At 37.4% G+C, this 15,145-nt stretch overlaps 1 protein-coding gene across 1 annotated transcript in view; it reads right to left on the reverse strand.

The window, feature by feature from the left end:
• Positions 1 to 316: 316 nt before the first annotated feature.
• The window catches only part of LOC100581179 (cilia- and flagella-associated protein 47), a 72,522-nt gene continuing 57,693 nt past the window's right edge, over positions 317 to 15,145 (reverse strand). Inside the window, 4 exon segments of the mRNA XM_030806835.1 lie at positions 317 to 534; positions 12,868 to 13,109; positions 13,413 to 13,484; positions 13,486 to 13,627. Of these exon segments, the coding sequence (XP_030662695.1) occupies positions 317 to 534; positions 12,868 to 13,109; positions 13,413 to 13,484; positions 13,486 to 13,627 (674 nt within the window).

The raw sequence follows: 15,145 nt of genomic DNA on the forward strand, positions 1-15,145 counted from the left end.
ATTTGGTACACACGTAAAATCATGCTTGGTGATTGAGTCATGAAGTTAAGGCCCTCTGGACTGTACCAGAAAAAGGTTAAAATTGCATATTACAGCTTTCCCTTTACTCACATTTTTAATCTATCAAGTATATTCTCTGAAAATATTTTTTGTGTCTCTTAATAAAATAATTTCATTTCAATGGCTCCCATGATGATATTACATATTTATAGAGGCTCTAACAAAAAAACTAGTACTGTTGCATGAAAGTCTTGGGTTTTACAGTTAATTCTAGATACAGGTAACTATACACACCAGTGTATACTTACAGTTAATTCTAGATACAGGTAACTATACACACCAGTGTATACCCAACCAATTCATAGCCCTCAAAACAAAAACCATGTTCAAGGAAAATAATTACATGTGCAACACATTTTAGCTTCAACGCATTTCCTTGAAAGACATGAAGAATAAACTCTCCTTTTTCTGGAGAACTGAAGCCCTGCTGCCATGTTACTTCACATTCCAGTGAGGAGTATGCTTCAATAGTGCCTACAGAAAATGCAGAGAGAAAATAAGACATTTTCCACATTTTAATTGTATTTATTTTTGTTAATATCCAAAGTAAGAGTTAAGGTAAAAATGTGATTGCATTAAATAAATTATTAAAATTAAACTCCAAAAACAGAAAAATGCTAAGTGAGATATTATCAAATGAGTATTGATCTATAGGGTTTGATTAAAATAGAAAATGCATGCCTTATTTTTCAATTTTAATAGGCAAATAAAATATATGAAAAATATGCCAATATTTGGAAAACAATAGAGAATTTAACAATGAAGTGAACACTCTATGATTAGAGATAAATTTACATATAAACAGTAGAAAATGATTTGTGATTCCTAACCAAATTGCCCACACCACATGTTTCCTGACATTCTGGAATACTTGTCAGTATCATTCATTCAGCTTTCAGAAGGAAGAATTATCATTACCAGAGAATTTTTTTGAAATACATACATCCCTAGAGATGTAGCTTCTGATTTAGCTATCAGTAATTAACACATTGCTATAATTCAAATACACTGAGAACTCATGTGGTATCAGGTACATTTGGTGTGAGCTGTTTTATCTGTTTAAATTCATCATTTCCTTTGGAGAAAGGAAAATATTACTTAATGGAAACAATAACTTAGATGTTCTTCCTTCCTTCGGAAAGGGAGAAGCCCCTGAGATTCAAAGGCACAGGATACTGAATGAAAGAAATCAATTACCATCACAAGAAAACTTTGCCTTGGGTCAGGTTGACTGTCATGGAATGGAAGTTTTCTAAATCTTAAAAACTATATACTGCCTACCTCCCTCTTAGTTTTGCAGTGGCCATATAGGTAGATAACAACATATGTACAGGAAGTAACATAGTGTATGATGCCCGGAAAACACCCAATATCAGATATTTTTAATACTCTTGAATGCCAACACTGTGTTAGGCACATTAATTTATAAAAAGAAGAGAACTGGTTGTGGAAGTGCCATCAGTTTAATAAGGGTCCATCAAGATTACATTTGAATGTAAATAACAAAAAGTCCTGCTTCAGTGGGTTACGTAGATAAGAGTTTATCTTATGCAATTAAAATCCCAAGGATAGGTATTGCAGATCTGTCTTAACAGGTTGACAACGCCTTCAAAGACCAATGAGCTCCTGCTAGCTTCCTATATTAACATTCCTTACCATGTGGCCTTCCTCAGTGTAAAAAGGTATCATATATCATGGTGGTTAAAAGAGCACAAATTTGAATTCCCAGGCAAGATGGCCGAATAGGAACAGCTCTGGTCTGTAGCTGCCAGCAAGATCAGTGGAGAAGGTGGGTGATTTCTGCATTCCCAACTGAGGTATCCGTTTCATCTCATTGGGACTGGGTAGAAAGTGGGTGCAGCCCACAGAAGGCAAGCCGAAGCAGGGTGGGGTGTCACCTCACCTGGGAAGCACAAGTGGTCAGGAAACTCCCTCCCCTAGCCAAGGGAAGCCATGATGGACCTTGCCATGAGGGATGGTGCATTCCAGCCCAGACACTACACTTTCCCCATGGTATTTGCAACCCACAGACCAGGAGATTCCCTCAGGTGCCTATGCCACCAGAGCCCTAGGTTTCAAGCACAAAACTGGGTGGCCATTTGGGCAGACACCAAGCTAGTTGCAGGAGTTTTTTTTCATACCCCAGTGGCACCTGGAATGCCAGTGAGACAGAACAGTTTTCTCCCCTGGAAAGGGGGCTGATGCCAGGGAGCCAAGTGGTCTCACTCAGCGGATCCTACTCCCACAGAGCCCAGCAAGCTAAGATCCATTGGCTTGACATTCTCACTGCCAGCACAGCAGTATGAAATCGACCTGGGACACTTGAGTTTAGTAGGGGGAGGGGCGTCTGCCATTATTGAGGCTTGAGGAAGCTGTTTTCCCCTTACAGTGTAAAATAAGCCTCCACGAACTTCGGACTGGGCGGAGCTCACTGCAGCACTGCAAAGCTGCTGTAGCCAGACTACTTCTCTAGATTCCTCCTCTCTGGGCAGAGCATCTCTGAAGGAAATGCAGCAGCCCCAGTCAGGGACTTATAGATAAAACTCCCATCTCCCTGGGACAGACCACCTGGGGAAAGGGGCAGCTGTGGGCACAGCTTCAGCAGACTTAAACGTTCCTGCCTGCCAGCTCTGAAAAGAGCAGCAGATCTCCCAGCACAGTGCTTGAGCTCTGCTAAGGGACAGACTGCCTCCTCAAGTGGGTCCCTGACCCTCGTGCCTGCTGACTAGAAGACACCTCCCAGCAGGAGTCAACAGACACCTCATGCAGGAGAGCTCAGGCTGGCTTCTGGTGGGTGCCTCTCTGGGACAAAGCTTCCAGAGGAAGGAGCAGGCAGCAATTTGGCTGTTCTGCAGCCTCCGCTGGTGATACCCAGGCAAACAGGGTCTGGAGTGGACCCCCAGCAAACTCCAGCAGACCTGCAGAAGAGGGGCCTGACTGTTAGAAGGAAAACTAACAAACAGAAAGCAATAGTACCAACATCAACAAAAAGGACGACCACACAAAAACTGCATCCGAAGGTCACCAACAGCAAAAACCAAAGGTATATAAATCCATGAAAATGAGAAAAAATCAGCTCAAAAAGGCTGAAAATTCCAAAAACCAGAAAGCCTCCTCTCCTCCAAAGGATCACAACTCCTCGCCAGCAAGGGAACAAAACTGGATGGAGAATGAGTTTGACCAATTGACAGAAGTAGGCTTCAGAAGGTGGATAATAACAAACTCCTCTGAGCTAAAGGAGCATGTTCTAACCCAATGCAAGGAAGCTAAGAACCTTGATGAAAGGTTAGAGGAACTGTTAACTAGAATAACCAGTTTCGAGAAGAACATAAATGACCTGATGGAGCTGAAAAACACAGCACGAGAACTTTGTGAAGCATACACAAGTATCAACAGCTGAATCCATCAAGCAGAAGAAAGGATATCAGAGTTTGAAGATCAACTTACGAACACAAGATTAGAGAAAAAAGAATGAAAAGGAACAAACAAAGCCTCCAAGAAATATGAGACCATGTGAAAAGACCAAACTTACATTTGATTGGTGTACCTGAAAGCAACGGGGAGAATGGAACCAAGTTGGAAAACAGATGATATTATCCAAGAGAACTTCCCCAACCTAGCAAGACAGGCCAACATTCAAATTCAGGAAATACAGAGAACACCACAAAGATGTTCCTCAAGAAAAGCAACCCCAAAAGAGCACAAATTCTAAGGTCTTCCTAGTTCAAATTTCAGAACTGGCACTTACTACCTGAAACCATGGGCAATTTCCTTAATTGCTCTGTAGCTCAGTTTAATTACATGTAAAATGGAGCTAACAACTGTATTTAACTGAGGGAATCACATTGTGGGGATTAAATAAGCTAATGATGGCAGGGAGAGCCGCTCAGGAGGAAGGGGCAGGACTCCAGGCTGTGTAGAGCCCCGAGGGTTTGGCATGGGAACTGCCACCATTGAGCACAACTTGGGATCCCCACACTCCAAGGCTTGCAGTGATCCTCCAGAATAATTTAGCCTTTGGGTAACTATTAGACTTGGGAAGAGCAGGGCTGTCTTGCTCATAGGACAGGACTAGTCTGATCTGAGCAACTTCCTGTCTACTGTCATTTCCAGTATCCCTAGTCTGGCCATGCCTGCTTGCACCACGGCCTTGGATGCCTAACCAGGGTGCTTCCTGGGGGCCCTTATCATAGCTCCTTCACTGTCAGACTGTGCCTGACCATCAAGGAACTATAGCAGACCAGCTTCCACTGAAATGTACCAGCCCACCTGCACTCTCCCGCCATCACAGTCTTCCCCTGCCACTTTGCTGGCATGTCACCCACAACTTGTTCCACTGCTTTGCCAGGGCATGTGTGCAGGCAGATCTCCCCTCTCCTCCCCTGCTGGCATTAGTGTCCATGTGCACCCCACCACACCACCACTGCTAGTACAAGTGCATCCCACCACCCTGGCCCCGATGAGGTGCTTTTGACAGCACCCCCAATAGGAATGTTGTGGCCAGCAGACCAGGAACACCTCAGTCTCCCCAGCACGGAGGTTCCTAATCTTGAGGGGCCAGAGAACAAACCTGGGGCCCACTACCAGCTCCAAGAGTTATAGCACACAGCCCAGGAGTGTATATGTACCCAAAACAGGAGCACCCAGATTTATAAAACAGGTTCTTTGAGACCTACAAAGAGACTTAGATAAACACACTAACGGTGGGAGACATCAACATCCCACTGACATTATCAGACAGACCACTGAGGCAGAAAACTAACAAAGATATTTGGGACCTAAACTCAAAAACCTAACCAAATGGACCTAACAGACATATACAGAACTCTCCACTCCCATACATCAGAGTATACATTTCTCTCATCTGCACATGGCATATACTCTAAAACTGACCACACAATTGGCCATGGAAAAATTATCAGTAAATTTTAAAAAATCAAACAAAACACCATCAGACCACAGCACAATAAAAATAGAAATCAACACTAAGAAGCTTGCTCAAAACCATATAATTAAATGGAAATTGAACAACTTGCTCCTGAATGACTTTTGGGTAAAAAATGAAATTAAGGAGAAATCAAAAATTTCTTTAGAACTAATAAGAAAAAAAATACAACATAGCAGACTCTCTAGGACACAGCTAATACAATATTAAGCAGAAATTTTATAGTGCTAAACACCCACATTGAAAACTTAGAAAGGTCTCAAATTAACAACCAAACATCACAACTAGAGGAACTAGAAAAACAGCAAACCAACCCCAAAGCTAGCAGAAGACCAGAAATAACCAAAATCACAGCTGAAGTGAATGAAATTGAGACATGGAAAACCATACAAAATATAAACAAATCCATGAACTGGTTATTTGAAGGAATAAATAAGATTGATGGGCCATTAGCTAGAGTAAGAAAGAAAAAAGAAGATCCAAATGGATGCAATCAGAAATGATAAAGGGGACATTAACACATACTCCACAGAAATACAAAAAAAAACTTATATTACAAACACTTCTGTACACAAAAATAGAAGGCCTACAAGAAATAGATAAATTCCTGGAAACATACAACATCCCATTATTGAACCAGAAAGAAAGTGAAACCCTGAACAGACCAGTAATGGGTTCTGAAATTTAATCAGTAGTAAAAACCCTACCAACCAGAAAAAGCCCAGAACCAAAAAGATTTACAGCCAAATTCTACCAGATGTATAAAAGCGAGCTGGCACTATTCTTACTGAAACTATTCCAAAAAATTGAGGGGGAGTGACTCCTCCCTAACTCATTCAACAAGATCAGGATCATTCTAATACCAAAACCTGGCAGAAATACAACAAAAAAGAAAACTTCAGGCCAATATCCTTGATGGACATAGATGCAAAAATTCTTAACAAATTACTAGCAAGCCATATCCAACAGCGCATCAGAAAGCTAATCCACCACGTTCAAGTAGGCTTTATCCCAAGAGACACAGGTTGGTTCAACATACACAAATCAATAAACGTGATTCATCACATAAATAGAACTAAAAATAAAAAACACATAATAATCTCAATAGACGCAGAAAAGGCTTTCAATATAATTCCACATCCCTTCATGTTAAAAGCCCTCAATAAACTAGGCATTGAAGAAACACATCTCAAAATAATAAGATCAAAATAATAAGAGCCATCTATGATAAACCCACAGCCAACATCATGCTGAACAGGAAAGAGCTGAAAGTATTTATCTTTAAAATTAGATCAAAACAAGAATTTCTATTCCCACGACTTCTATTCAGTGTAGTGCTAGAAGTCCTAGCCAGGGCAATCAAGCAAGAGAAATAAATAAAAGACATCCAAATAGGAAGAGATAAGGTCAAACTATCTCTGTTTTTAGATGATATGATTCTATACCTAGAAAGCCCCATAGTCTCTGCCCAAATACACCTAGATTGGATAAACAACTTCAGCAAAGCTTCAGGATCCACAATCAATGTATAAAAATCAGTAGCTTTTCTTTTTTTTTTTTCTGATATTTTTCATGCATCAGTTTTGTTTTTTGTTTTTTGTTTTTTTTTAAAATCAGTAGCTTTTCTATACAACAGCAATGTCTAAGCTGAGAGCCAAATCAGGAATGAGATCCCATTCACAATAGCCTCAAAAGGAATAAAACACCTGGAAATACAGTTAACCAGGGAAGTGAAAGATCTCCACAATGAGAATTACAAAACGTTAGTGAAGGAAATCAATGATGACACAAACAAATAGAAAAATATTCTGTGCTCATGAATTGAAAGAATTAATACTGTTAAAATGACCAAAGCAATGTACAGATTCAATGCTATTCCTATCACACTACCACTGACATTCTTCACAGAATTAGAATACTATTTTAAAATTCATATGGAACCATAAAAAGAGCCCAAATAGCCAAGACAATCCTAACCAAAAGGAACAAACTTGGAGGCATCACATTATCCAACTTCTAGTTATCCATGTACTACAAGAATACAGTAATGAAAACAGCTTGGTACTGGTAGAAAAACAGACACATAGACCAATGGCACAAACTAGAGAGCCCAGAAATAAAGCCACACATCTACAACTTTCTGATCTTTGACAAAATTGACAAAAACAAGCAACAGGGAAAGGACTCCCTATTCAACAAACAGTGCTAGGATAATTGCCTAGCCATATGCAGAAAATTGAAGTTAGACCCTTTCCTTATACAACATACAAAAATCAACTCAAGATGCCTTACAGATTAAAATGTAAAGCCTAAAACTAAAAATCCTGGAAAATAACCTAATAAATAGGATTCGGAGATAAGCCCTGGCAAAGATTTCATGATGAAGACACCAAAAGCAATTGCAACAAAAACGAAAACTGACAAATGAGACCTAATTAAACTAAAGAGCTTCTGTACAGCAAAATTAACTATCAACAGAGTAAAAATACAACCTACAGAATGGGAAAAATATTTTCAAACTACGTAACTGACAAAAGTCTAATATTAAAAAATGGGCAAAGGATATGAACAGACATTTCTCAAAATAAGACATTCATGCAGCCAACAAGCATATAAAAATTCTCAACATCGCTAATCATTAGAGAAATGTAAATCAAAACCACAATGAGATACCATCTCACACCAGTTAGAATGTCTATTACTAAAAAGTCAAATAATAACCAATGCTGTTGAGGTTACAAAGAAAACAGAACACTTATACACTGCTGGTGGGAATTTAAATTAGTTCAGCCGCTGTGGAAACCAGTTTGGTATTTCTCCAATAATTTAAAAAAGCAATACCATTTGACCCAGCAATCCCATTATTGGGTATATAGCCAAAGGAATATAAATTATTCTACCATAATGACACATGCATTTGTCTGTCACTATTAACCATAGCAAACACATGAAATCAACCTCAACACCCATCAACACTAGACTGGATAAAGAAAAGGTGGTACATATATACCATGGAATACTACACAGCCATAAAAAAGAATGTGATCATGGCCTTTGCGGCAACCTTGACTGTAGCTGGAAGCCATTATCCTAAGCAACGGGAAGAGGAACCAACATCAGATACGGATTTAGCAACGCCCGCCAAAATAAGAGACAGATAAAAACAAATAATTGTTGATGACATAACAAATGCATAATAGGAGCAGAAATAAAGGGTAAAAAAAATTAAATTAGCCAAAAATCTAGAGGAAACTTCATTATATGGAGGTGGCATGTGAATTGTGACATGAAAGATGATCAGGAATTCTGCAGAAAGACAAATCCTGGGGAATATGTAAAAGTCAGGTTACAGAACAGCTTTTTCCTGTTCTTTGGGGTTTGGGGAAGATTGTGATGGGAAGTAATTTCTGCAAAGACGATTCAGTCCTATAAATAAAGCCATCTCAGTGAGCTGAGAAGAGATGAAAGCAGTGAAAGAATTATACATCCATATTGACAGGTCAGCTTGAGAAGAATTTTCTCCCTCCATTGAGCACAGTTATATATTTTTTCTTCAGGAATATTAAGTATATCAGGGGTATGGGAAAGAAACTGGATGGCTGTGAAGGAAAACAAAGTATTTCTCTCCAATATATTAAGATTGTTAAATTAAAAACACAGGAGAACACTGGGCCTCAGCCTCTGTTTGCCTGATGTTGGGATGTAAATCCTTCCTTACTGGAGACATCACTTGCTTATTGCCCCAGAGAAGACATCTGGGAGCAGATTTTAGGTGTACATTTAAGATATTCTAGATAAACCTTCTTCAGTTTGTTTGAACAGGTATCAAACAGTGGTTGTTGTATTATCAGCATTCCAGCTATAGGTTCTGACCAACCATCTGATACTGTGCTAAGGTTTAAAAAGCTCAATACCCTATACTTTTCCTTGTATTAATATTTCTCTATTCTAACTAGGGAGGAATGGGCTGGGCTTGCCTTACGGTTGCCATGGTAAAATCTACCTTCTTATATTTTTCTGCCTTTTAAAAGACTGGAACTGCATTCTCCTTTGTCTTAGTATGCTAAGATTTATTGCTGTTTGTTAAAATACTATTTTAATAAGACCTCTAAGCCACTGCCTTGAGAGAGATACTTTTGAACGAGGCCTCTCCTATGTGATCAGTACAGCATGCATCAATACATTTCTGCTGTTTTTTCTTTTGTTATTCTGACTTTTGTTTTCGAGAGAGTATCTCAGTTAAAAATTCATGAGGATTGAGAAAATAAACTAGATTTTCTCCCCTTCAGCTGGATTGAGCAAGGCTGGGACTGGTAGAGCTGGTACTGCATACAACCAAGGAGTGAGAGAAGTGAGAAAGAGTGGGAGTGAATTGATCAAAAACAAGTTCATGGATTGTGTGATTCAAGGTTTTAGTAAGGATAAAGATAAAAAAGACAAAAACAAAACAAAACAAGCAGAAGCATGAACAATACCCACAGAAAAAGTCAAATTAGAAGTGAATTCTGTCTTAGAAAATATCAATCCACTCTTGGCCAGGCACGGAGCCTCATGCCTGTAATCCCAGCACTTTGAGAGGCCGAGGCAGGCGGATCACCTGAGGTCAGGAGTCCGAGACCAGCCTGACCAACATGGAGAAACCCCGTCTCTACTAAAAAATACAAAATTAGCCGGGCGTAGTGGTGTGTGCCTGTAATCCCAGCTACTTGGGAGGATTGAGGCAGGAGAATCGCTTGAACCCGGGAGGTGGAGGTTGCAGTGAGCTGAGATGACGCCATTGCACTCCAGCCTGGGCAACAACAGTGAAACTTTGCCTCAAAAATAATAAAAAAGAAAATATCAATCCACTCTTATATTCTCCCCTTACAATATCCACTATCAAACACAAACACAAAACCTATCATGCCTCAGGGAAGAAGGACAAAGACAATATAAATTTTAATTTGGAATTATTCATTTCAGTTTATAAAAATATAGAGAGAGGCATATGATTAAATGTATTGTCCAGGATGCAAAACTGATATAGCACAAGAAAAATAGCTTGGTAAAAAGTCACTTTCTGTTTATAAAATGGTAAAAACAATATGAAATTGAGTAATCACTATATAAATATTCTGAGGAAAGGAACATAAGCAAAACTGTACATGCTACAAATTACAAACACTTTTTTCAATGCTATATGAGATAGATTTGAGGATTATATTTTTGTATTCTTAAAAAGAACTTAAGTACTAATGGCATTACTTACACAAAAATTTTATTTGAAATTAAATATCTTTGTGTGTTTGTACCTTGGTAATTCTTTGGTTAAAAATTATAAGAGGTGTCATGAGCAACCAAAGAAAATAAAAGTAAATGTAAAAACCTCTCCTGTAAAAATAAGAGTTCTAAAGACCACAAGAAGCATAACTGGTACTCCAGCTTATAATATCATAATTCCACTTCTCTTTTACAAAAATTAAGTATCATCATTGCATTTCCATGGCAGCCATACGGCAAGCCCAGCCCATTCCTCCCTAGTTAGAGAAATATTAATACGAGGAGAAGTATAGGGTAGTGAGCTTTTTAACACTCTTAGCACAATATCAGATGGTTGGTCAGCACCTGTAGCTGGAATGCTGATAATACAACAACCACTGTTTGATACCTGTTCAAACAAACTGAAGAAGGTTTATCTAAAATATCTTAAATGTATAGAAATATGTTCTTTCTTCTCTAATTACTCTCTCAGCATTTCAATAGATTGAGGCAGGATCCGGTATTTTCAGTATTATAATTTATAAAGAGCTCGGTCAAGTGAATCTGTGAAATATTGATGAAAGTATATTTCAGATACTTAACAAATTATGATCTAGAATGGTGTTAAATCAATCCACATTAATAAGAAGATCAAATAGCTGTGTCAGTGATCTCCAAACCTAATGAAGGAACTGTCCTATGCTTCCACTTGTTAAATTTGTCAAAATCTCTATCTACACATCCACACTAAAATTAAGTGCATTTAATTTAATACTTAAGATTGTTTTTATAACACTCCCTGTTACAAGCACTTTTAGAGCTATGTAAAATGCTGATTTGGAAATGACTGATATTCACAAGAAAATATGTTTAAGGCAAGATTTCTACAAACCAGGACTCGTCTGAAATATGAAGTATAGTATATTTCTATTTAGACTCTAAATAATTACTGTTGCTAAATTAGACTTAAAGAGGGAGGGAGAGAGAAGGGGAAGGGAACTAGAAAGGGAACAAAGGAGGGAGGAAAGATGGAAGGAAACAGGGAGAAAGGGTTTTCTAATGAGGATGGATGGAAAGGTGCAGGATAGGTTATTACTCTGAGGATCGTTTCAGGAAAAAATTCCAAACAGATTTAGAAAATTTTCGTAATAAAATGGCTATCCATTTATTTGGCACCTACTCTTTGCCAGGCATTAGAGAAGTTTCTCACACATTTAATCTTTGAGATGCAGTCAGCTCTCCATTTTACAGATGAGGAAACTTGTATTCATAGAGCACTTTGCTTAAGTTAAAATAGCTAGTGAGCAGCTAAGATTATCCAAAGTCTGTTTTACTTTCCATTCATGCAAAACTGGACTTCGGCTGTTATAAAGCACCAAATGGGTCACTATTGATACAAAGATCCAGCCTTTTCATCTAGCTGGAAAGGCATGACATGTACATAAAACAAAGATACTGTATTGATCATTCAACTTCTAAATTGCGATCTTATTTCCTAAATGATAGCTTGTGCCATCATGAGGTCCTCACAGCACATCACAAGGATGTTTGCCAAATTTGATAGGCTACTAAATAAGTCACAGTTATGAGTGTTCATGTTATAGCGGGTACACTATGTGGAATTATAGACTCCAGGGAATGGCGGAAACAAGGTTAAGAGGATGGTTCACAAATACAGGGCACATCAAAAATGTTATATCTGAGATTGTCTTCTATTAATTAAAAATCATCTTATTTCATTTTAAGTTCTTAATTTTATTAATTGGATTTTATGAGTTGTATTAAATATTGGCTATAAGTAATTTCTAGATCTTTCTAAAAGAATTCATACTAGAAAAATGTCATTCTGAATCATAGATTATCATCATTATCTAACTAAAACTAAACAAAATTTATTTTGTCCATAAGTATCTGTGATGATCAATTTTATTTGTCAACTGCTCCAGGCTGTAGGGCTCAGTTATTTGGTTAAACTCCAGTCCAGATGTTGTTGTGAAAGTGTTTTTTTAGATGTAATTAACACTTAAATCAGTAGGCTTTTTGAAACAGTTAATTGACAAAGACTGTATACATTCAAGGTGTACAACATAATGATTTGATATGCATATATAGTATAATTATCACAATCAGTTAATTAACATGCAGATTACCTTTCATAATGTGGGTGGGTCTCATCCAATTATTTGAAAGCCTTAACAGAAAAGACTGATGTCCCAGGAGGAATAATAAATTCTGCCTCCAGAATGCCTTTGGACTCAAGACTCCACCATCAACTCTTCCCTGTATCTCCAATCTACCACCCTACCCTGCAAATTTCAAACTTGCCAGGCCACACAACCACACAACCTGTGAGCCAGAACCAGTTCCTTAAAATGTCTCTCTCTTTATCTCTCTCTCTCTGTCTCTCTCCCTGTTGGTCTGTTTCTCTGGAGAACCCTAGTAAGGGTTCCATATTTCCAAATCATATTATATCTGTAAAAATAAATACCCCTGATGACAGTATCTGATTTACTTCTATACTCTTGGCACCAGTACACAGTACACACTCAATAAATAATTAATACCAGAATACATGAATACATGAAAAAATAAATGTCTAAATCAAACAAACAATAAACTGTTACCTTTAGCTGGACAAATAGAAAATGCTATCCCACTTCCTGTGTTTACGGGTTGCCATTGAAACTGAGCACAACAATTCTGAAGATTATACAATCTAACTGTCCCCCGAAAACATGTTTTCATGAAGAAGCTTCGTGGTCTCAATACTAGCTCATTAGAAGATAGCTCAAGTGTTACTAGCTGGACAACTGCCATCACTAGGATGTGTCCACTGGGTGCGTTGTTCACTGTAAAGGTAAAAGACCTGTAATGCAGCAAAAGCATCCAAATTTAACTGATAATAGCTATTTGTGATTATGGAATTCAGCTACATGTAAAATGCACATAGCATTGATTAACATCCACAGTTCTTAGCATGTAATACTTTAATTATGAAAGATAATGATATTGCTACTAAACTATCAACCTATATATCTAAAAATTGATGCAGATATAGCTTCTATGTTTGGAGAACAAATATACAATACAATTATTCAAGCAAATAAATACATATTCTACAAAAGTATACTTTGATTCTAACAAACAGAAATTCAAAAATAATTCCTACTTCCAAAATTTTCCAGCGGTGGGAGATTCAAATACCATTGAAATATAAGTACTGGATGTAGGTGGAATCACATGAAAATTGGTTGGTCTTCCAAAGTTCTTCTAAATCAGTATCTAACTGGAGCAAAACATGCATAGGTAGCATATTAATAACATGAAGTAGATGAGTATTTGGAGAGTTCACACAAATACAACCAAAGTTAAGGACAGAAGGCCCTGAAAAAAAATGAAAAGTATTTTGTTAAGTTTAAAGATGGCAAATGAGTTCATTTACTTTTTTTCAAAATATATTTTGATTAACCAATTTGTATAAAAATGAAATTTTAAAAAATACAATAATATCAGAAATTATTAAGTAAGCATTTTTTTCTAGATGACCATGATTAAACGTTTGGACATTATTGGCTACAATTCAATATAAATATATTCTAATTATATGGAAAATTATATGACTAAATAAGAACCATTCACTACAACTTAGCACCTTAATTTGCAACACTTCAACATCTCCTCTATTCCCAGTAGTGCAAGTATTTTGTTCACTTATCTATAATTTACGGAAACTGGTAAATTTCCCATGACCCATTGCTTAAGTTTTCCCCTTAAAATGCCCAGGATTTTATATCAAAGCAATTTTAATAATTTAAGTTTTGCCCTGCCTTTAACAGCTTAATTTAGTTAAAACTGGCATATAGTAAACTGAACATATTTAAAGTATAGAATTTCATTAGTGTTCATATATGTATACACCTGTGAAACAATCACCACAATAAAGAGTGAACATTCATCACTCCAAAAACTTTGTGCCCCTTTACATTCCTTCTCTACTACCATTCTCCATGTTTTATATGCTGAATTTCCCCCCCTAGAGAGAGAATCAGCCCATCCACATCAATCAATCATCCTTTGTCCACATCTCCCTCATGGCCACCTTAACTGTGGTTAGAATGAAATGAGAACTCCCACTTCAGATCATTATAGCCACTACTTCTTTAATCATAATTGTCCCTCAATCACTTGGTGAAAACGGACCTAGAAGGGTATATTGTATAGCACTTCTGCAAGGTTAGAAAGGAGTTTTCACTTGTTCTCCTAACTCACAGTCAGCCCAGATGCCTCATGTCTTTACCTCACACAGGAGGCAGAGCTTGAAGTGAGCCGAGATCACACCACTGCACTCCAGCCTGGGTGACAGAGCGAGACTCCGTCTCAATAAATAAATAAATAAATAAATGGCAAAGAATTTAAAAGGCATTTCTCCAAAGACTATATATGACATACATAGACATTTCTCTAAGTAAGTACATGAAAATATATTCAACATCTTATTCATTTAGGGAAATGAATATCAAATCCACAATGAGATAACACTTCATACTCACTAGTAGGTCTATAATCAAAAAGACAGAAAATAACAGTGCTGGTGAGAATGTTGAAGAACTTGTAACCCTTATACATTGCTGACAGGATTACAACTTTGTGCAATCACTTTGGAAAACATTTTAGAGGGTTTTTTTTAAGTTAGATATAAATTTATTGTACAGCAATTCCACTCCTAGAAATCAGAGAATTTTATGTGAATGTTCATAGCAGCATTATTGATCATAGCCTCAAACTGAAAACAACTCAATGTCCATCAACTGGGGAATTGCTAAACAAAGTGTGGTATACTCATAAAATAGGGTGCTGTTTCAATAGAAAAAGGACCAAAATATTGATACTACCATGTGGGTG

This window comes from Nomascus leucogenys, chromosome X (genome assembly GCF_006542625.1).
Source record: "Nomascus leucogenys isolate Asia chromosome X, Asia_NLE_v1, whole genome shotgun sequence".
NCBI classification, from domain to species: Eukaryota; Metazoa; Chordata; class Mammalia; order Primates; family Hylobatidae; genus Nomascus; species Nomascus leucogenys.